Raw genomic sequence first — 22,422 nt, 5'->3', positions numbered from 1 at the left:
CATTTTTAGACATTAAAAAATGCTATGCTTTTAATCATTTTTTAATCAGCGTCTGGTAAACTAGGTCGTCTTCGTTCACAATAAAATTGAAGAAAGCATGCTTCTCTCAAATAGTAGAGCAAACGTTTTTCATGTAAAACGAAGCACAAGAATAGAAAGAGGGGGGATATTTCGGGTAGCGGTGGAGTTAGAAATCGAGGCTAGGAGGGGTCTCTAAGCCATATGAAAACAATTGGACAAAAATAATATAACTAATGGGAGAAAACTTGAAGTTTCACTTTATGTAGTGGAAAGAAATTTTAATCAAAAGAGAGTAATGTAGTCACGAAAAAAAATACAATTAAGATAGTTATATCATCAGCACTGGCTTCTTATGAGTTTCTAGATATAAGTTGAATGAAAATTAAGGATCATGGCCCAAAACTACAGCTATGAAAATTTTATTTCAAGATAAATTCTTCCTCTATTTCTTATATACGAGTTTGACTGTAAAACAACATTCTATCATGCAAAATGGTGAACTAACTAGGGAAGGTTAGTTCGTATAACTCTTTGGTTTCATAACAATATTATTGTAAAATACATTTTTAAATCAATTAAAGAAACAAAATAAAACTAGTTGGAAGCAAAAGCACATAAGTTGAAGAATGAGTATCCAACCTAAAGCACACAAACATAGCGACAAAGTGAAATAACTTCAGGGTAGGCATGAGTCTTTCCTGGTCGTCAAGTGGCTCTATTACTGATTATGAGAAGAGAATTGCTAAGGAAATTCTCTCAAAGTGGAACTCTTCATGGATTCTTTGTCACCTCACGTTTTTTGCATAATATTGTATAATACTGGCACGATAGTTTGTCCAAAAACATGAAATTACAAAGAATACGTAAAAAGTCACAATTTTAAGAGAATTTCCTTAACGTTTCTCTTCTGAAAAGGGAATGTAGGTGCTGCCGAGTTTCCTCATTCATCTTCGGCCTTTTTGTTTTTGGATAATGATACAGCGCGTAGACCATAATACAAGTTTACCAGCTGGGTCAACCAATTATATATTAACCACAAAATGTTGATTAATGGGTCCAAATTTTATACCGATAAATCAACGGTTGCTTTCAAGCAATTATATATTATTTTAGGAAAATTAATGGTTGCTTGCTCGCAATTATCTATTAAATTAGGAAAATGTATTTTGACAAGTCACCAGCAGCCAATTAAAATCCAGATTTTCTCACAAACAGTTGAATGACAAACAAATGAAAGCCCACGCTTCTTCGACTTTTCTTCAGACGTCATATAAATGTATAATGATGTCACTAACACGAGTACTCCTCAATTCAACATATTTTTTTAACAAAATTTGTAAACTTTAGAGAGAGGAAGCACTTCTGCTCGTTGAACATTTTTAGTTCAAAGTGTTTTTATTATAAGCATGTCGATATTTTTAATAAAAAGTCAAATAAATATTTTTTTACGCATATTTATTTGTTTTATGCACAGTCTTATTTATTTATGTTATTTGAATAAATAAATAAGTAGGCATATTCTTGTTTGTTTATTCAATTCAAAGTTCATAAATAAATAGATATGTGTATGAGAGAAAAGGGGTGTGCAAAAGTTAGTTCTCAAAATCAAAGTGCTTCTTGTAAAAGCACTCAAAAAGCAATTGTCGAGGATCTTCCAACTTGAGTTTGATCTCCCACGACAAATTTTATGCAGCTAAGGCTCTACTTTGGCTTAGTGATTGACTAGGGGGTTAACATTAGTACACTACGGCTTCACGTGGTATTGGGACTACATTAGAAAAGGAATTTGCCTGTGATTAATGTGCTGTGCAATACATTTTATAATGTTTTATGATAACGTTGTCAGAAGCATATTTGGTTATTTGAATACATTTTAATAATTTTTAAAGGACTTCCAAACATACTCTTTGCATATAATTAAAAAAAAACCACAAATATTAATTAAAATTATTTTTAGTTTTTTGGGTTGGCTTGGGTTGAGAGTGAGATTGAAATCTAAGCATTCATTCATAGACCACAGTAGAATTTCAAGTCAGGTTTACTCTTTGATTTTGGGTATGAGATATAAAACTGATAAAAATATGAGTGATTTCCTGGTTAAAAGTTTTAAAAGAACATGTGCCATTTGATTGTTGTCAAGAATAAACTGAAATACCTAGAGCTTTTTCGAGCCCTATTAAAGATTAGTCCTATCTTTTGAGGTATGAGATACCTAGGCTTTGGGAAATAAATAAAATAGAAGGACCACACTAGATCAAATTCAAGTAAAATTCAAGCATTAACACATCACATGAAAGCCTAATCATCATCAATAAAATTAATCTTATTATTAAAACTAGTAATCTCATATTTAAGTTCTACCAAAAGATACGGTACGGAGGTGGCCACAGAACCTGCGTGTCACGCACCTAGGAAAATTCTGCGCAAAGCTGTGCTGTCCCCGAAAGCGACCCGAACTTCTTCCTTGGCGCGGATAAAGATAAAACCCTCTCGCCCAAAATTTCCACTCCCTTCGCGGCCCTATAAATATCCACTTCTCTGCAATTCCTATTTCCCAAATTTCACGTGGCCGCTTCTCGTCTTCGCTAGCCTCGCAGACAAACGCTTCCATCCTGAGGTGAATTTTCGCTCTAATTTTGCATTCCTTACCGTTTTCGTTGCTGTAATTGTTCGATTTTTCAAAGGAATTTGCTTTTTCTTTTTATTTTTTTATTTTTCTGGTTCTTCTAGCTCTTGATTTTACAGCGTGAATCGGTTGGAGTTTTAATTTTACTTGAATTTCCGACTGAAACTTGTGTGATTTGATTTGACATGGTATAATTTTGGATAAATTTGCTTGAGAAATTGTTGTATGATTATTTTGTAATTATTTATTAATATTAGTTGTTGAGGAATGCTGGGAGACTCGCTCAAAAAACAAGTCTGCATTGACTAACTCTCTGCCCTGGCCCAGCATACACTTTCTCAAATACTGCATACGGGTCCCAATTATGGATAGACTCTGTACCCAAGTAAACACTTTGTCAAATATGGGTCACACCAGTATAATTTTGAAGAAAGACCCATCTCTTCCTCTATTCTACCAAATCAAGAAATTCGTTTAATTAATCTAATTTTTACACCCAAGAACTCACTTTAAAGTTATAATAATTTGCAGACGTTGAATCAAATTTCAATTCTCTGATTTGGTAGGTTAGGAAGAACTGATCCGGAGAGGATCAGGTTTGGGCCTCACTTTTCTCGCTTCTAACACCGATTCACTGTCTCCTGCAAACGGAGGAGGATTATCTTCCTCCTAATCTCTTTCTCTTTCCCTTTCATCCTATCTTTCATCTTATTTGAACGGTTACGATTAAGCCACGTCAATATCTTATGTTGATTTTTTTATAGAGATAATAAGACAAAAAATAATGTGTGAGAGGAGAGAAAGAAGAGGGAAGGGAAGGGATAAGAATAAGAAGGAAGAGAATCCTCCCCCCTGCAAACACCTCCGGCAAACCAAGATATCTCCACCACTTCCAAACTCACCCACTTTTTGTCGGAAATCCCAACAACCCCATCGCTCCCTTCATCACCTAAATCTGCGACCACTTCACTTTTTTTTTTTATCAAAAATATCAATCAAGAGATTGAGAATCAAAATCAAGACCATGCCCTTCCTCTCTCATTAAAAAAATTTCCATCCATTTATATAATAATAGATGGCGTACCATCTAATGTTTCGGACACATAAAAAAACTCTCGTTATTGAACTCGCTTTGGTCTGTTAGGTTTATATTGATATGTAGGTAGATCAACTTTTAAGCTCAAATTTGCAAATCATATTAAGTGTTGTCAATAATATATAAGTAATAATCCAGTGGTGACAAACTATTTATAAAATTTGGTCTAAATATGTGGTAGCCCTAGCGTTTTTGTTATCTTGTGGCTGTTTTCTTTATTATGTTGCAGATTACTGTTATCTATTTAAATTATAGTAAATATTTCCTCTGTGGTCAAGCCGGTAAGGCGTGTGTATAAGGATTGAATCATTGACGGAAGTTACTCAATAAAAGTAAAACTGAGACTATCCTGTTATTTTTAACTAAAAGTAGAGATATTATGTGGACGCGTGACGCAGTCGATTTTAGCTTCATACGGCTGTTATTTAATACAAATTGATTAGTTCAAGGCTTAGGTTTGTAACAATCCAGCTCTGGTTGAACAGTTCAGCGTTGAGGCACTTAGCCAGTTGTTCCATTTGGCAGCTCATCTGCGTTGTCCTTAGTTTTTAATATATGGGGTGTGATATCCATACATCCATTTTTACTTCTCCCACACCTTTTTGGTTTTTCGCCGTCGGATTGGATGAATTGAAGAAGATCAACGGACAGAAATTAATAAGGGGTGTGTGAGAAATAAAAAGGGATGTGTGGATAGCACATCCTTATATATTTGTTCGCATTGCGATGAGAACTAAAGTTTGAACATATCTTGTTGGTTACTTGTGCACTTGGTGAAATTTGTATAGTATTTTATAGTGTCATAATATATTGTTTCTGAAAGCAAGCCTTGCCTGTATAAACCTTCTTTAAATTGAAATTGAAATGTGACGGTTATTGCAATTTATTAAAAGATATCGTAATCCTTCTTCTTGAGATAAAATGTACTTTATTAAAAGATATCGTAATCCTTCTTCCTGAGATAAAATTTAATTTTCTTAAGTTGACTATAAAAATCTGCATTACAATTAACATCTGATTACCGTTGTTGGCATAATCAGAAAATGGGACAAGTTCTTGGTTGTGTTCAAGTGGACCAGTCTACTGTTGCTATCAGGGAAACTTTTGGGAAGTTCGATGATGTGCTTGAACCTGGTTGTCACTGTTTGCCATGGTGTTTGGGTAGCCAGATAGCTGGTCATCTCTCTTTACGTGTGCAGCAATTGGATGTTCGTTGTGAAACAAAGACGAAGGTTCGTTTCATATTGATTCATTTCAATAAGAGGATTTTTATGACCTTCTAAGCATGCACCGTAGCGCACTGCACACGCACTGTAGGAGTATCTCTTAGTACTGGAGTAACAAAGTCGGAGTTTGGAATTTGAAGTTCAATCTATCTTGCAATTCTGATGTTTGGTGTTTCTTCAGGATAATGTTTTTGTTACTGTGGTTGCCTCTGTTCAATACCGAGCTTTGGCTGAGAAGGCTTCTGATGCTTTTTACAAGCTCAGCAATACCAGAGGGCAGATCCAGTCTTATGTCTTTGACGGTATGAATTTATTACTGAAACTCATAATTACACAAGTTATTTTTGGTTGTTATTTTCCTTCTAGCAATCAAAATATATGTAAATAGCTAGTTCAGTTGTGTCATGAATCATCATTTATCACTGGGTAGAAAATAGTGCAGCTTGTGGATAACTGTTACAATCGACTTTTGATGGGGGCTTTCGTTTAAATTTTTCTTAAAACATGATTTGGAGCTGTTTAGAGATGGGACTGTTCTTTGAGTAAAACAGAAAATTGCTTGGTTTATGGATTGAGTTTCGGTGTAGGGATATTTCTTAGGCTCAATGCTTTTAAGTCTAGCTAATTCTTGTTTCAAGCCATCGTACCTTGGAGAGGAGTATGGCGTGGTTGTTTAAACCAACGGAATTCTATTTTTCTTTTCAGTTATCAGGGCAAGCGTTCCAAAGTTGGACCTAGATTCGACCTTTGAGCAGAAGAATGATATAGCCAAAGCTGTGGAAGATGAACTTGCAAAGGTATGGGTGTTTCTGCCTTGTTCGGTATAGAATCCAGCTGTGAAACATCTATTATGCTTAGTAATTTATTGTCAATACGCAGGCCATGTCGCATTATGGGTTTGAGATAGTTCAAACACTAATTGTGGATATCGAACCAGATGAGCATGTGAAGAGAGCAATGAATGAGATAAATGCAGGTATAATATTTCGTTTAAATATTGACTGATAGAATTTTCTGGCAGTTAAAACGAATGGGATTTTTTTCATGAGAGGTCGCACTTGGTGCGATGGCAAGTGCCTTCGCCCATGAGCGGTAGGTCTCGGGTTCGAGACTTGGGAGCAGCCTCTCCATAAATGGGGGTAAGGCTAGCCGACATTCACCTCTCCCAGACCTTGCGTAAAGCGGGAGCCTTGTGCACTGGGTACGACCTTTTTTATAAGGCTTTCCACTCCTATCTTCTAAATAGCATCGGTGTGGATTCTCCTCCGTTGCACTTTGGAACATGAAAAGTGTTGAGACCGAGATGTCTCATGCGCCTCTTTGAATTATAATTCCTTTTTTGCAGGACACCAACGCAAATGCACCTGCAATAAGTGTTTTTCTTTGAATTATTAAGTTTGTTTGGCCGTAACAGCCGCAGAACGACTAATGTATGCTTGTTTTCCAATAACTAATAGCTGCTAGGATGAGGCTGGCTGCAACCGAGAAAGCTGAAGCAGAGAAGATACTACAGATTAAGCGAGCTGAGGGAGAGGCGGAGTCCAAGTACCTGTCGGGGCTCGGCATAGCAAGGCAGCGCCAGGCCATTGTGGACGGGCTGAGAGACAGTGTGCTGGCCTTCTCTGAGAACGTACCCGGGACATCATCCAAGGATGTCATGGACATGGTTCTGGTGACCCAGTACTTCGACACATTGAAGGACATCGGTGCGTCCTCAAAGTCCAACTCGGTTTTCATCCCGCACGGACCCGGTGCTGTGAAAGATATCTCTTCACAGATAAGAGACGGCCTCCTTCAAGGAAGTCGGGTGTAATGCCGTTACATGGTAAGTAGTGGGAGGCTCGGCATCTTTAAGCTTCCGATGGTTTGTTAGCGCGGTTACGCTAGACTCGAATTTGGGTGTGATTTAGGATCTAAAACAGCGTGGTTAATTTTATTGTTGAATTGATGGACGTATCATCACGTATATAATTTTCAGTGTGAGTTTTCTATGCTTGTTTTGGCTTTTTGAAACTGAAGGGTGATGCTTCAACTTTGTAATATAGTCTACAAGTTAATCAAAATATTTGCCCCTTTTTCTATTTACAATTTTCTTGCTCTTTTTCTGGTTTAATTTGCTATTTTTTGTGGTTTAAATTTAATTGTGGGTTTCTCGTTCTTAAATAGAAATCAAGAAAATATATGAAGAAAAATTTAAAGAAAAGAAACCGGCAACGTGTCACAAAAATGAATTTAATATTATTTAGCAACGTGTCATAGAGCAGCACCTAAAAGCCGAATATGCCCGAAGCAACCTCTCGTACGATTCTCGAGGTCATCAAAGCACCGAACCTCTCCTCCAAATCAACGGCCACAAACCCGTACCTATACCCAGTACAGGATCCAACGGCCCACGCCTCTCCTCTCAGTCTCAGCAATCACCCTTTTTTGGGGTTCTAGATTTTATCCATTTCGCTTCTTCGTCTTCTAACTAGAACACAAATCCAGCTCTGATTTCTCTGAAATTTTCCTTCCAAATTTTCTCGAGAAACAATCATGGTGAAGGGCCCAGGACTCTACCTCGATATCGGCAAGAAAGCCAGAGGTCCGTCCTTTTCATTTTTTTCTTTGGTTTATCGTATTTCCTAATTTTTTTTCTTCCATTTTTATTAATTTTTCACTCATAAATATTTATTTTTTGCTTTTTACCGTGCAGATCTTCTTTACAAGGATTACCAGAGCGACCACAAGTTCACCGTCACCACTTACACTTCCACCGGAGTTGTAAGCTTTATATTTTGTTGAAAATTTTCCTTCTGTTTGGTTGCTGAGAAAGTTTATAATTTTTCCTTGATGTGATTTTTCTGTATCAAATCGTTCAAATCACACGATCAATACAAGAATTTTAAGGCCTGCACTTACATTCTACTTAGGGTTAGCTAATTTTCGTTCTTTCGGCTAACGAAATGCGAGCTAGTGGACTGGTTGATTGTTTTGTAGCTAAATCATAAATCAACTGTTTGATTGCTATTTGTTCCTGTGGGTTCTTTGGATTTGCAGCACGGTTTTTCACCGGTTTATGTTAAGTTAATCTTGCAATGCCATTGCATTTGTAATTTTGTTTTTTCGGTTGCTTTAGTCGAATTTATGGTTTTTCAGCTCGCTCTTTCGCGTATATGTGCAAATGGCATGGTATTTTTTTGATTGTCAAAAAATATTTTACTCCTCGAGCACGCAAAAGTACATTGTTTATCGATATGTGTTTTATATAGGCTCAGCCCTTTTCTACAGGCTCTGTTTGTAATTTTCTGCTTGCTATGTAAGATTTACGATATGTGTTTTGTATATATATTGGATCCTACTCCCTGTGATATTAGCTTTGTTTTATCCGACTTTGTTTTGTTCTGATATTTTGAATCGTTGTACTTCTCAAGGCAATCAGTTCGACCGGAATCAGGAAGGGTGATCTGTATTTGGGGGATGTCAGTACTCAGCTGAAGAACAAGAACATCACAACTGATGTGAAAGTTGACACCAACTCTAACGTAAGTCAACAGAACTAATTGTATCTCCATTAGCTTTTTTTCCTTCTCATGTAAAGAACTTGAATAGGTCAATGCAGTAGCTGGAAACTTCCTGTCCCGGTACTCACTACTGTTTATCACTTGTTTGTACGATCAATACGAGGTTTTATGGTTTTCTTAGCTAGTTTTTGAATTTTTATCTTGGTACTTTGAAGATGTGCTCCGTGTGATTTAAAACATGAAACTTGTTTTTGTATAAATCTCAGACGCATGCTATGTTTAATATTACAAGTTCTTCATTTTTCTTCCCAACTACTAGATAAGACTGTAAGCACATCTCGTGGTGTTAGTGCAACCATACAGGCCAAACTGTTACAAATTCATTGTCTACATTTACTTGGCTGATAATATTGTGTTACAGTATTGCATTGGCTTCGCCATCTTGTGTATGATTCTTATAATTATGTGCTTATCTTATATCGTGAATTTATTCGAGACAGGGTTACACCTGTAATCTTAGTATTCTCCTGTTGTTCTCTGGATATGAATTTCATAATATAATACCTTGTTATTGTGACTGATAATTGTATGTTAACGTGCAGGTTATCACGACCATTACTGTTGATGAACCTTCACCTGGTCTCAAGGCAATCTTTAGCTTTATTGCACCTGACCAGAGATCTGGCAAGGTAAGAATCATCGTGTCCATTTTCTGACTTGGTAACATTGTTGCTTCAGTTGTGTTCACTTTTTTGCTCTGTCGATGCATGTCATATCGGGCATGATATGCACACATATCATTGCTTTATGGTCTGAACTTGGGTATTTTGTAAACAGGTGGAACTCCAATATCAGCATGAGTATGCTGGGATAAGTACCAGCATTGGTTTGACTGCCAATCCGATTGTGAACTTTTCTGGGGTTGTGGGGAACAATCTTCTCTCTCTGGGAACCGATCTTTCTTTCGACACTGCCTCTGGGAACTTTACCAAAGTGAATGCAGGGTTGAATTTCACCCATTCTGACCTCATTGCTTCCCTGTTACTGTGAGTACTTCTTTTGACAATATTTTGTTGTGTTATTCGAGTTGAGTTGGGCTTATTGCATGTGCGTGTTTAGGTTGATGTGGTCTTTGCATGTGCGTGTTTAGCTTGATGGTGCTTATCTGATATTGTCGGTGGATATACAGGAACGATAAAGCTGATACTATTACTGCTTCCTACTACCACACTGTAAGCCCACTCACCAACACTGCTGTTGGTGCGGAGCTGTCCCATAGCTTTTCAAGCAATGAAAACAGCCTCACAATCGGCACAGCGCATGCACTTGACCCTCTAACCACAGTGAAGGCTCGGGTGAATAACTACGGCAGGGCAAGCGCTCTCATCCAGCACGAGTGGCGTCCCAAGTCATTCTTCACCATCTCAGGAGAGGTCGATACCAGGGCAATAGAGAAGAGCGCAAAGGTCGGTCTAGCCTTGGCACTCAAGCCCTAGGCGTAGGCAGGTATCCGGTGCAAACGGAGTGTTGATTGTTCTGTCTTTCGCATGGAGGGGGCAGAAAGGTAGGTAGACAGCAGGCGAATTCTCTCTGATGAACTTGGTCCTTTCGCTATGGTGATATTTGATTCCGGCATACGTTGTATAAAATAATTGGCACGAACCATGTCATGTCATTCCTTCTGAATGTCGATCCAACCCAAATCTTAACGGAGGGTATACTGAATGTGGGTTTTTGTCAATCGCCGTAACCCCAAGTTTTATTCCGGTGTTATAGTTGCAAATGAATTCGAATTGGGAAATTTGGTAAAATAGCCAAAATTTTGGGACAAGGATTGTTTGCCCTCCTATTTTCCATGCCTTTCTATGCTCTTCTGTTTTGTGTGGTCATGGTTAAGCTAAGTTAATATTTTATATATATTTTTTTATAAAGATAATAAGACAAAAATGAATAGTAATATAAAATGTTGACGTGGCTTAATCGTGATCATACAAACAGGAGGGCATGAAAGGGCATAAAAAAAGGAAGGGTAGACAATTCTTGTCCAAAATTTTGATCATGAATTGAATTTTAACCAATTATTATAACTTTTTTATAATTATAACCAAAATTTGACATGAAAATACTACAATACCTTTTTTTAATTAAATAATTACACAACTACATCTTCTCCATCTTTTGTGCAGTCTTTCCGACTCTTTCCTGCAACAGAGTCAGTATTGCTCTACTCTCGTATTGATTTGGTTTCTTTAAAAAAAATAACTACATAAAACCCTAAAACACCACAGCATCCATCCCATTGTCAAGTTTTTGTTTTTTTGTTTTTTTCAATAACGAGCCTGTTGGTCGGAATTGGATCGATATATCATATGACTTGGATAAAGGAATCGGTTGATAGGATCTTATTTACCAGTCATCACGAAGCTCGTTTGTGAAGGAAGGAAATGCATCGCGCTAATGTTTATTTTATAGTGATTTGATGTTTTTGTTGATTCTCCGTTTTCTTTTCACCAGAATTGAATCTACAAATCTCTGACGACTTCAATAGACGAAGTTACCGACTGACAGTTGATGAAGATGAAGAAGCTATAGGTTTTTGTAAACTTGAATGAAGAAGATATACTTTTGTAATTATTTTAGTTAAGAGAGGGGAATAAAGTATTTTCATATCAAATTTTGATTAGAATTATGAGAATTTATAATAGTTGGCTAAAATTCTATTTGTGGTCTAAATTTTGATTATGTTTTTAAATTTTCTATTCGAATTGATGGTAAATTCAAATTTAGGATAGATCACAAGTTATCGTGTTTTTCGTGTTTCGGTCGGCCTTTTTTTGGTCATTTGCTTTTGGATCTGGCGATCGGTTCCTTGAAAGTTGTTAACGATACAAAAATGCTCGTACGCACGGGACCCCGTGGACAAGACAAGAGGGTTCGTACTCCACGAGACATTCGCAAGAGGGAAAAATAAAGAGAACATCCAAAAGATGCTTCTTGCGTGAACGTAAACGTTTCGGAACGTGTAAAACAGATCGAGTGGTCCGATTTAATTTGGTAGAAAATATCCCATTACTTTAATCATCATTTGTCAGATATTTGTTAAAAAATGATAACGAAAAACCGCTTCTCATCTACGGGAAAATTTTGAGTGTAATCATTTATATATTTTTCTATTCATCTCACTCATAGTAAAATTTCTTTATCGGAAGTTGAAACAAGAAAATATACTGGGTCCGTTTTTGCTCCTCAAGGTGAGTGAAAACAGACTCAAATCCGTTAATCCGATTAAAAGAAAACTATGCTCTTTTGACTAATTGATTAGTATTCGAAATTGGCTTGTTCTATACTTGAGTTCAAATCTCTTTATTAAAAGCCTGTTTAATGCACAAGCGAAATTGGCTTCGATTGGTGTTTACTTCCATGAAAATTACTTCATCTTAAAAACACTTTTATAAAACTCTATGATGCATAAGTACTTTTAAAATTTTTTACCGAACGTAATCAAAAGCAATTTAATTTTGATAAAACACTTATATAATTTTAAAAAGTAATATCAAACGAGCTGTTAACCACATGAGATTAGACCACGTCTTGAAAGCTTTGTCGTTGGAGCCGACATGCTTGAGATTAGACAGACGTTGATAATTCGACCAACAAAATGGATTTGGATCCTCTCCTGAGCAGGAGATCAGGATCCTCGGGATCAAACAACATGGACCGTTGGATTTTGATCTAACGGCTATAAACAGGGGTCCATCTAAAAGTTATAATAATTATAGACGTTGGATTAAAATCCAACGGCCCATGTTGTTTGATCCCGAGGATCCTGATCTCCTGCTCAGGAGAGGATCCAAATCCATGACAACGTTCAAAATAAATAAATAAATAAATTTCTCCTCTCCTCCCTCATTCTTTCACTTACATTCCGTCCATCAGTTTCGTTTCTTCAGTCGCCTGAGTGGCCGTTGCTCGTTCCATGTCGACGGTTAGGATAGAGCCCCTCCTCCACCACTACCGTCGACAGAAACCCAGCCACCGCCTTCCGCCGTCGAAGCACCCATTAAAGCTCAGCTCTTCTTTCACTGCTTTTCCAAAGAAGCTAGTAGTCTCCAATGGCCGCAGCTTCTGCAACTTCCAGCCTCCCACTCTCAGTGTCAGAGCTGCCTCCACCGATACAGCCACCGTCGAGGCCACCGAATTCGCCGACGCCTTCTACAAGGAGACCTTCCCTCTCAAGCGAACTGAAGTGGTCTGTGCTTTCTTTCCGCCATTTCTGAATTTGCTGCTTCCTTTTCTTTTGGGTTGTCGACACTGTTTGAGTTTGTAGCCCCATTTATTGAGCTCGAATTTGAAGCTCTGGAATTTCTCTCGATGAACAGTGTTTTCAAAGCTGGAAACTTTGAGTGGTGCTCCTTTTTTTGGTTCATTTTTCTTTCTTTTTTCCTCTGTTTTCTCTGCGTCCAAACAGAAAGTCGAGTTTTCTTCTGAATTATCTGATTCAGTCTGTTTGAAATTGTAGGTGGAGGGAAAGATGATCGTGAAATTAGATAATGGGAAGGATGCAAAGAATTGGGTGCTGACTGTGGGTTGTAATCTTCCTGGAAAATGGGTTCTTCACTGGGGAGTTAATTATGTGGATGACGTCGGCAGGTAAAGTTTCAGACTTTAATGGTAGATTGCAGTCTCTCTCTCTCTCTCTCTCTCTCTAAAATGTATGTTTGCATTGTGCAGTGAATGGGATCAGCCTCCTAGTGAAATGAGACCAGCTGGTTCAGTTTCCATCAAGGTACGTATTTGGGTTCTTAAGTTTGATTGCAGAGCTGTTGGTTGGCATGAGTTTAATATACGTGTGGATTTTCAGGACTATGCAATAGAGACACCCTTGAAGGAATCGTTGTCGCCGGTGGGAGGCGATACATCTCACGAAGTGAAGATTGATGTTACACCCAACAGCGCAATCGCAGCGATAAATTTTGTTCTCAAGGTTGTGATTTTCAACTATTAAGCCCTTTATGTTATATATGCTGGCTATTATGTTATTCATCTTTAGTTTCTGTTCTTGTTGGGGGCTTTTGGTGTTGCAGGATGAAGAAACCGGTGCCTGGTATCAGCATAGAGGGAGAGACTTTAAAGTGCCTTTCGTTTGCTACCTGCAAGACGATGACAATGTAGTTGGAGCAACAAGGGCCTTGGGCGCGTGGTCAGGTTGTCAAAGCCACTCTATCCTCTGGTTTGCTTGATTTATTTTGTTTGTGATACTGTTGAATCTTTTCCACTTTACTACTATTTTCATTCAGAACCAATTTGTGATTAAGAAATGGTGTAACGAAAGCCCCAAGGGAGCGCCGACTGTCCTAATTTCGCTTAAGAGTGAAACTCCGTTGTTTCTAGATCTTTAAAAATGATTCCTTTTCTGTTTATCCTTAGATGCAGTTAAAGAATCGGAAAACAGGTGTTGTTTAGTAGCATGAATTATTCCCCTTCTTTTACCTTTCCGAGTTTTTCTAGTGTGAGTCTATATTCTTATGTAACCAATGTTAACAGCTGAGCTAAGTGTCTGTCTCGCAGTCGTGGCTAAATTGTAGTGCCCACACAGACCCACTCCTTTCGGCTGTGGAGGAGGTGGGTTAGGGGTGGTTAGTTTTGTAGTTTCAATTTATTTCCACAGTTTGTCCAACTTGAACTGAGTGAAAAGTGATAGTCTTCTTTTTTATTCTAGGAACTTTGGGAAAACTATCCAATGTGTTTGTCAAAGCAGAAACATCAAATTCCAAAGATCAAGAAAGCAGCAGTGAATCCAGAGACCCTCAACAGAAAACTATGCGTCTAGAAGGATTCTATGAAGAACTGCCAATTGCAAAAGAAATTGCTGTTAACCATTCAGCAACTGTTTCCGTTAGGAAGTGCCCTGAGACTACTAAGAATCTTCTATACTTGGAAACAGATTTACCTGATCATGCTGTTGTTCACTGGGGAGTTTGCAGAGATGATGCTAAAAGATGGGAAATTCCAGCTGCCCCGCATCCACCAGAAACAGTAGTTTTCAAGGACAAGGCTTTGCGGACTCGATTACAGGTTTCTATGACCTTTTCTGTTTCTTTTCTATTCCTTTTCCTCTCTTGTTCGGTTTATATTTATTCATAGATTTTTAATTGACCATTCTTTCTTGTGGTGTAAACACCCGAATGTTTGTGGATGTTGTATTTCTAGTTATGGGATTGCTGTTAAATTTTTTGTGTGAATTTTCGTGGAAAGGAATAATTTCTAGTAGGAGGGTTTTGTTAGAAATTTCTGAGTGCATACATACTTGGTGTACATGATGTACATGATAGAGAAGTGGTGAGTGCATATAAGTTCCGGCTATATGCATCCTCACGCTCGCATTAGCAAGTTTATTAGCTGTGTCGTGCCTACTAAAGAATGTTTCTATTAAACTTGTCAAGAATGAATTATGTTCTTGATCAATTTTGTTATTCTCATGGACAACTTGTGTGCAGCAAAGGGAGGATGGAAATGGATGTTCTGGACTGTTTACCTTGGAAGAAGGACTCGCAGGATTTCTTTTTGTTTTCAAACTAAATGAAACTATGTGGTTGAATTGTGTGGGAAATGACTTCTACATCCCCCTTTTAAGCTCAAATAACTCAATTGCTGTGCATAGTGAGGTTCAGTCTGAAGATGCTCAGGTACCTGACAGAAGTAGAGAAACTAATTTTACTGCATATACCGATGGTATAATCAATGAAATAAGGAACTTGGTGAGTGATATTTCCTCTGAGAAGAGTCAAAGGAAAAGATCCAAAGAAGCACAAGAAACCATTCTTCAAGAAATAGAAAAATTGGCTGCTGAAGCGTATAGTATCTTCAGAACTACTGTTCCAACTCTACCGGAGGAAATCATTGCAGAAACTGAAAGGGTGAAAGTCGCCCCTGCCAAAATATGCTCGGGGACAGGAACAGGTTTTGAAATATTGTGCCAAGGTTTTAACTGGGAATCTAGTAAATCTGGAAGATGGTACGAGGAACTCAAAAGTAAAGCTGCAGAATTATCCTCACTAGGTTTCACTGTGATTTGGTTCCCACCTCCTACAGATTCTGTGTCGCCTCAAGGGTACATGCCGAGGGATTTATACAATATGAACTCCAGGTACCATATGTTACTCATAATACTTTTGTCACGGTATTCACTGTTCATTCCACGTTTCACTTTGATAACCATTGTCACTTGTTTTCTCATATATACACATACCAAACAACTATTTTCTTCTGTAAATTTTTTGAATAAACAAAAAAGTAGTTCGGCATGCCTCTTCTTGCCGGGTTTATCAACATACCAGTTATGTGGTGAGTCTTAAGGATGAATTCTTTATCATTATTGTAGTAAAATTTCTTTATATGGTGCAGCGAGTTACTTTTTTTTATTAGTCTTGATACTGAACTCTCATTTGAGAGATGCTAGTTAGTACCACTATGGGAAGGATAATGTAAAAGTAGTGATTGCTCTTGTTCACACTTCTCAGATATGGAAATATGGACGAACTGAAGGAGACTGTGAAGACATTCCATGATGCCGGTTTAAAAGTTCTTGGAGATGCTGTTCTGAATCACCGTTGTGCAGAATATCAGAATCAAAATGGTGTTTGGAATATATTTGGTGGTCGTTTAAATTGGGATGAACGTGCAGTTGTTGCAGATGATCCACATTTTCAGGTATACAACTTTTCAGTGCTTGTCTGAATTTCATTTCTAGATATTGTTCATTAGTATGCTCCAAAAGAGACATGATATTTATTATTTGGTATATTTCATGTGCACTCGCGTACATGTGATGCTGTAGTTTATGAACTTGTTAGAATGTGATACAGCAGTTTATTTTACGTCCGCACATGTGCCCATGGGATGCTGTAGTTCATTACGTTATAACGTGACAAACTTCCAAAGACCTCTAAACTTCGTTTCTGGAATGTCCATCCTGCCCAGTGTTGCAACCCCAAACATGGTGCCCAGTGCTGCACAACCCCGTACCATATACATAGCGCATGCACAGTCCAAATCGACCAAATGGTGACCAAAATTAGTATTTGGCTTCAAACAAAGTAATAATAACAGACTCTTTAGCGAAGCATGTTACCTGTTCTTTGGATAATCTTCTTGAGTGTCTTTTTTCACATGTGTGTGGTTAATAGATTTGATTATTTTGGAAAGTACTCTACTTATGTTACTTAAAGACAAACAGAACAAATGTGATATGTGGTGATGTAGGACAGAGTAGGGCAGCAGAAATTTAATAGCTTAGCGGAAGCGAAAACAATAGATTAAAACAACAATAAAGGATAACTGGAATCACTCTAGGGACATCACACCCGTTCTTGGCCTCTCACCAAGAATTTTGGCATCACACCGGTATAATCCCATCGCAGGATAAGAATTCCAATCTCTGGAAAACCAAACTTTTCTGTTCATCGACTCTTCATTGCTGAAGTTTGCTTAGTACATTTTTATGGGAAAACTGTATTTTGTAGCTGTACTTTAGATTTGTGAAAACATCTTCTTTCTGTTATACAGGGTAGGGGCAACAAAAGTAGTGGAGATAGTTTTCATGCTGCCCCAAACATTGATCATTCACAAGATTTTGTGAGGAAGGATATCAGAGAATGGTTATGCTGGCTAAGGTGAATTCCTAAGATGTTCTGATTTTTTACAAGTTCTTCAAATTTGTCTCACTCAATAAAAACAAAGATCGTATGTAAAAGAGCAAAGCACGTACTATATCCTAAACTTGAGTTATTTTGCACTGGAAATTATAGAGATTATAGATTTTCTGGGATTTACATGGAAGTTTACCTAGCCTTGGGATTTCAAAATTTATTGTGATGAGGTTGTGTTCATGCATTTCTTATGCACATTCTGACGTAGAATATCAGTTTGTGGACGTGCCTTACAAAATTCATGGACATGTTATGTGTTATCCAATTGACGTGCATTTCCCTTTTGCTGCATATTTTGTTGAAAGTTTACTATGTTACTTTGATATAAATGTATGAGTGATCGTCACAGGGACGATATTGGGTATGACGGATGGAGGCTTGATTTCGTTAGAGGATTTTGGGGTGGCTACGTCAAGGACTACATGGATGCCAGTGAGCCCTACTTTGCCGTAGGCGAGTATTGGGATTCCCTAAGTTATACATACGGGGAAATGGATCACAATCAAGATGCACACAGGCAGAGAATTGTTGATTGGATCAACGCTACTAATGGAACTTGTGGTGCATTCGATGTCACAACAAAAGGGATTCTCCATGCAGTAAGTGTGCATCTTTGTAATTTAAAACTCAACTGTTAAAACTTTTATGACCTTGCTTTCCATGTTTGTATGGCGGATGATACTTTTATTCACATGGAACTACTTATACAGGCACTGGAAAGATGCGAGTATTGGCGATTGTCAGATGAGAAGGGTAAGCCTCCAGGGGTTCTTGGATGGTGGCCATCTCGTGCTGTCACTTTCATAGAGAATCATGATACTGGTTCTACTCAGGTTTGAGTTTTTTTCATCTTGAATTCTGTCATTTTACAAACAAGCATAGTTATATTTACAAGTATCGAGATACAAATTCTTTTATTCTTCCCTTTTGAAGGGTCATTGGAGGTTTCCAAATAAAAAAGAAATGCAAGGATATGCATACATTTTGACTCATCCGGGAACACCTACAGTTTTCTATGACCACATTTTCTCTCACTACCAATCTGAAATTGCTGCTCTGATCTCTCTCAGAAACCGGAACAAGCTCAACTGTCGGAGTAGAGTAAGTATCGCTAATCAAGTCGGTCTCATTCACAAGGAAATATAAGTTGAAATAGATTTCTGTTTTCGTTCTTCTGTGGAACATATCACCGAAGGTTGAATTTCATTTCACTTTTCACTGTAGGTTAAAATCACCAAGGCAGAAAGAGACGTCTACGCGGCCATCATTGATGAAAAGGTCGCCATCAAAATCGGACCAGGTCATTACGAACCTGCTAGTGGACCTCAAAATTGGAATAAAAGCCTTGAGGGAAGAGACTACAAGGTCTGGGAAGCGTCATAAATTTTTTCTGCACCGGTATGTATGTAACTTCGAGTGTATAAGGTTTGAGTACCGGATGATTCAATAAGGAAGTTCCCATATTTACATTGTAAGCAAATCAAAGGATGCCGAGATAGAGTAATATGTACTTCTCTCTAGAGGTCTGGCTGACACCCTTGAATTGAAGTTGTTTCGGCAGAGATTTTCCGAATTTAAGGGACTGTAAACGCTCAACTGAGGACGAGACGGGCCAGCCTGCTTCAGCAGCACAGAATCGCGGCCAGTCGGCTGAGTGTGGAAGTGGTGAGCATGGTACTGGGTTCCAAGGGCAGTGCTCCATCTTACACACACTGTTGACTCTCCACCTTATACTGATGCTTTTAACCAATAATGTATAAATTGGTGCATGCCAGTGACTCGTGGTCCATGAACGTTGAGTGAGTTTCCTATCTGAACTTTTATTCTGTCTCACATTGCTCCAGTCCGTCAACTTTATGCATGGACTCGTTAATTTTTTAGTATTGTTCCTGAAACGGGATGATCGATATATCGTTAATATGTGATCCATATATTATATATGGAATTGTTATTGACACACAGATTTTCACCTGTTGTGAAGAGTCAACACACACAAGACAAACATATTCATATAACACAACAAATAATTAACTGATTTGTGCTTGAAAATAAAAAGTAATAAACAAGTGACTTGAGCCAAAGTTGATGATCATGAGATATATGCATCACGTCCAATCTCAAGTTATAATAATAAATCAATAATTAAATGTCAAGCTTGTTTAATTTACATATCTTGTTTAATTTACATATCAATCCATTCTGTTCTTTTTTTAAACATGTAGTTAATTAGTAAATTAAAATCAAGTTGCACAATGAATTTTTTTTTCTTATAGTATGGCACACTCCAAATAGAGATCACTTCCATAAATTCTTAAAGGCTTATGGCTTAACCAAGGCCTAAGAGGGGGTGTGGAAATATTTTTCAACCAACAATAGACGCACCTCAGTTATAACCTCATTATCTCAAAGGAGAACTCGCCGTTTTTTGCATCACCATACCACCAGGGAATCACTGAACAAGCTCTCCAGGATTAAGGTTGTGAGGATGTTGATCGCCTAAATGTTAACGATGATATCCCAAAAATCGTTGCCAATGGGTCAAGCCGTCACCAAAGGTGATCTCGATCCAAGTTCAATTTGGTGAATGGTGTCGAAATGTGTAAAGATGGGTGTATTGATTTTTTTTATTTTTTATTTTTTTATTTTAGAGAATAGAGGGCAAATGGGGTAGAGAAATGTGGACTGGGATCGGAGGTGATTGCATGACTGGGTTTTAGGGTTGACAATTTTTTTATTAACTATTAAATTATTAAGACTATTTGTAAATTTTTTTTAATTTAATTATACTTGTGTGAACCATTTATGTGTCACATCAGCACATAACAGAATTTTTGACATAATTGTGACGGAATGATTACATTGATTTGAGACACTTACTTGAGAAACTACATTGATTAATTTTCAATTTCAGACCATTTTGGATGTCATGGGTCAATTTCAAATACCATTTGTGAGAAAGAAAAAAAATGACTTATGAGGCTCATTTATGTGCTACATTAGCACTTAACAGAATTTTTATCATAATGTAACGGAATGATCACATTGATTTTTGACACATATTTTCAGGAACTACTGTAGACATCGAAATTTCGGTAAATAAATGTTGACCGATAAATCAAAGTTTCAACGCTCATGTATTACATAAATTTTACACGTAGCGTGTGACTCGACGAAAATTGAAATGAGTTGGAAAAGTCATCAAATAGGACACGTGTCCACACCTGGCAGAAACGACTTATTTCATCTGGGATATTATATTCAAAATTAGGCCTTGGAAAATTCTATAAATACAAGTCCATTTCATTCATTTGAAAGGACCAATTCATATTACACCTTGAAGCTCTGAAACTCTGAAACTCCGAAGCTCTCAAGCATCCAAGTTCCCGAAGAATCAAGAAAGTGTTCTTCGTTCTTCGTTCATCGTTCTTCCAAGATCAAGCCTCGACGGCCCTTGGATCAACAATCATCCACCTTCAAGATCAAGCCCCGACGGCTCTTGAAGAAAACGTTCTTCGTTCTTCGTTCATCGTCCTTCCAAGATCAATCCCCAACGGCCCTTTGGATCAACAATCATCCACCAATTCAAGATCAAGCCCCGACGGCCCTTGAAGAAAGTGTTCTTCGTTCTTCGTTCATCGTTCTTCCAAGATCAAGCCCCGACGGCCCTCGGATCAACAATCATCCACCTTCAAGATCAAGCCCCAAAGGCCCTTGAAGAACTTCCACCAATTCAAGATCAAGCCCCGACGGCCCTTGAAGAAAGCACCATCGTTCATCATCCGTTCATCCAAGATCAAGCCCCAACGGCCCTTTGGATCAACAACGTCGACAAATCCACACATCCAACCGTTCTTCAAGATCAAGCCCAAAAGCCCTTGAAGATCCGTTCATCACTGTTCTTCAAGATCAAGCCCAAAAGCCCTTGGAGATCCGTTCATCACTGTTCTTCAAAGATCAAGCCCAAAAGCCCCTTTGAAGATCTGCTCAAATCCACCTTCAAGATCAAGTCCACGGCCCTTGAAGAACGTTCATCCTTAGATCAAGCCTAACGGCCATTTGGATCAATCGCACATCCACAAATACACACCTTACGGAGATCGAATCAGAGGATCAAAATAGAGAGAGATTGTAACCCAAAATCATCAAATACAAATATTTGTTTGTGCGCGTTGTTCTTGTCTCTTTCGTTTCAGGAATTTTCCGTGTTCACAAATTGGCACGCCCAGTGGGACAATCTCTGCCTCTCATCTCTTTCTCCGTTCAAGAAATTCAAGCACACTTCCAAAATTAATGGCATCAAGGAAGGCTCAAACTGTTCCCGCAACCGGCGCAAAGAACAAAAGCGTCCTCGTCGCAACTGGTGTCACTTTGGGCATCACGACTCGAAGCATGACAAGAGCTACTTCTGCCGCCTCTTTCACCTCTGCATCAACTCTGCCAAGGGAACAAAAGCACCCAAGGCACGAGCCTTTGATCACCTTAGCCTCACTAAGGGCACCAAGGGGGGAAAGCCCAAGGAAATACTCCGAATCCATGCTCTCTGATGCTGATTCAAGCGACAGTTCAGCCATGCAAGTCATGACCATTGGAGCAACTTCAATCGATGAGCAGCTGGCTCAAATGAATGAAGCAATCGCAAGGCTAACCCGAACTGTGGAAGAAAAAGACTTGCAAATTGCAGCACTAGTCAACCGACTGGAGGCGCAGGACGACGATAAACCCAACCCAGAGGATGATCCACTAAAGGGAGGAGCTGGCGGAGACGAAGAACCCCCGGTGAAGAAAATCGATGGGAAGCCGGAGCCAGACCAAGCAGCGGCACTCATGGGATCTCTTTCTATCCAGCAGCTGCAGGAGATGATCACCAACACCATCAAGGCACAGTATGAAGGGAGCTCACATACCTCCTTGTTCTACTCGAAGCCCTATTCTAAGAAGATTGATGCCCTAAGGATGCCAAGGGGTTATCAACCACCAAAGTTCATGCAGTTTGATGGAAAAGGAAACCCAAAGCAGCACGTTGCACATTTCGTTGAAACTTGCAACAACGCGGGGACGGAGGGAGACTACCTCGCCAAGCAGTTTGTGCGCTCACTGAAAGGAAATGCCTTTGAGTGGTACACAGACCTAGAGCCTGAGTCCATCAACAGCTGGAAGCAATTAGAACGGGAATTCCTCAACCGCTTCTACAGCACCCGCCGCACTGTGAGCATGCTAGAGCTAACGAGCACAAAGCAATGGA

The 22,422-nt window shown here is 38.5% G+C and overlaps 3 protein-coding genes across 4 annotated transcripts; all 3 read left to right on the top strand.

Annotated features, from left to right (window-relative positions):
• The first annotated feature begins 2,475 nt into the window (after nt 1-2,475).
• On the top strand, nt 2,476-7,057 carry LOC126595885 (hypersensitive-induced response protein 2-like). The gene is made up of 6 exons (XM_050262276.1): nt 2,476-2,638; nt 4,784-4,975; nt 5,151-5,271; nt 5,675-5,766; nt 5,849-5,945; nt 6,427-7,057. Exons 2-6 carry the CDS (start codon nt 4,787-4,789, stop codon nt 6,780-6,782), a joined length of 855 nt encoding a protein of 284 aa, XP_050118233.1. The 5' UTR covers nt 2,476-2,638; nt 4,784-4,786; the 3' UTR covers nt 6,783-7,057.
• Nucleotides 7,058-7,249: 192 nt separating this feature from the next.
• LOC126595884 (mitochondrial outer membrane protein porin of 36 kDa-like) lies at nt 7,250-10,303 on the top strand. Its single transcript, XM_050262275.1, has 6 exons — nt 7,250-7,553; nt 7,665-7,732; nt 8,383-8,493; nt 9,075-9,161; nt 9,310-9,518; nt 9,662-10,303. Exons 1-6 carry the CDS (start codon nt 7,505-7,507, stop codon nt 9,966-9,968), a joined length of 831 nt encoding a protein of 276 aa, XP_050118232.1. The 5' UTR covers nt 7,250-7,504; the 3' UTR covers nt 9,969-10,303.
• Nucleotides 10,304-12,373: 2,070 nt separating this feature from the next.
• Nucleotides 12,374-19,141, top strand: LOC126596050 (alpha-amylase 3, chloroplastic-like). Of its 2 annotated transcripts, none has more exons than XM_050262512.1 (13): nt 12,374-12,721; nt 12,992-13,122; nt 13,204-13,258; nt 13,334-13,456; nt 13,557-13,677; nt 14,192-14,547; nt 14,970-15,619; nt 15,993-16,182; nt 17,038-17,144; nt 17,530-17,779; nt 17,891-18,013; nt 18,114-18,281; nt 18,405-19,141. In XM_050262512.1, the coding sequence occupies exons 1-13, from the start codon at nt 12,449-12,451 to the stop codon at nt 18,561-18,563; spliced, it is 2,706 nt and encodes a 901-aa protein (XP_050118469.1). In that variant the 5' UTR covers nt 12,374-12,448; the 3' UTR covers nt 18,564-19,141. The 2 variants fall into 2 exon arrangements, with proteins under 2 accessions (XP_050118469.1, XP_050118468.1); XM_050262511.1 differs by having other exon boundaries at nt 14,174-14,547.
• The last annotated feature ends 3,281 nt before the right edge of the window (nt 19,142-22,422 follow it).

This window comes from Malus sylvestris, chromosome 13 (assembly GCF_916048215.2).
Source record: "Malus sylvestris chromosome 13, drMalSylv7.2, whole genome shotgun sequence".
Taxonomy (NCBI): domain Eukaryota; kingdom Viridiplantae; phylum Streptophyta; class Magnoliopsida; order Rosales; family Rosaceae; genus Malus; species Malus sylvestris.
Note: the sequence above shows the minus strand (reverse complement) of the source record. Positions and strands in the feature narration are given on the sequence as shown.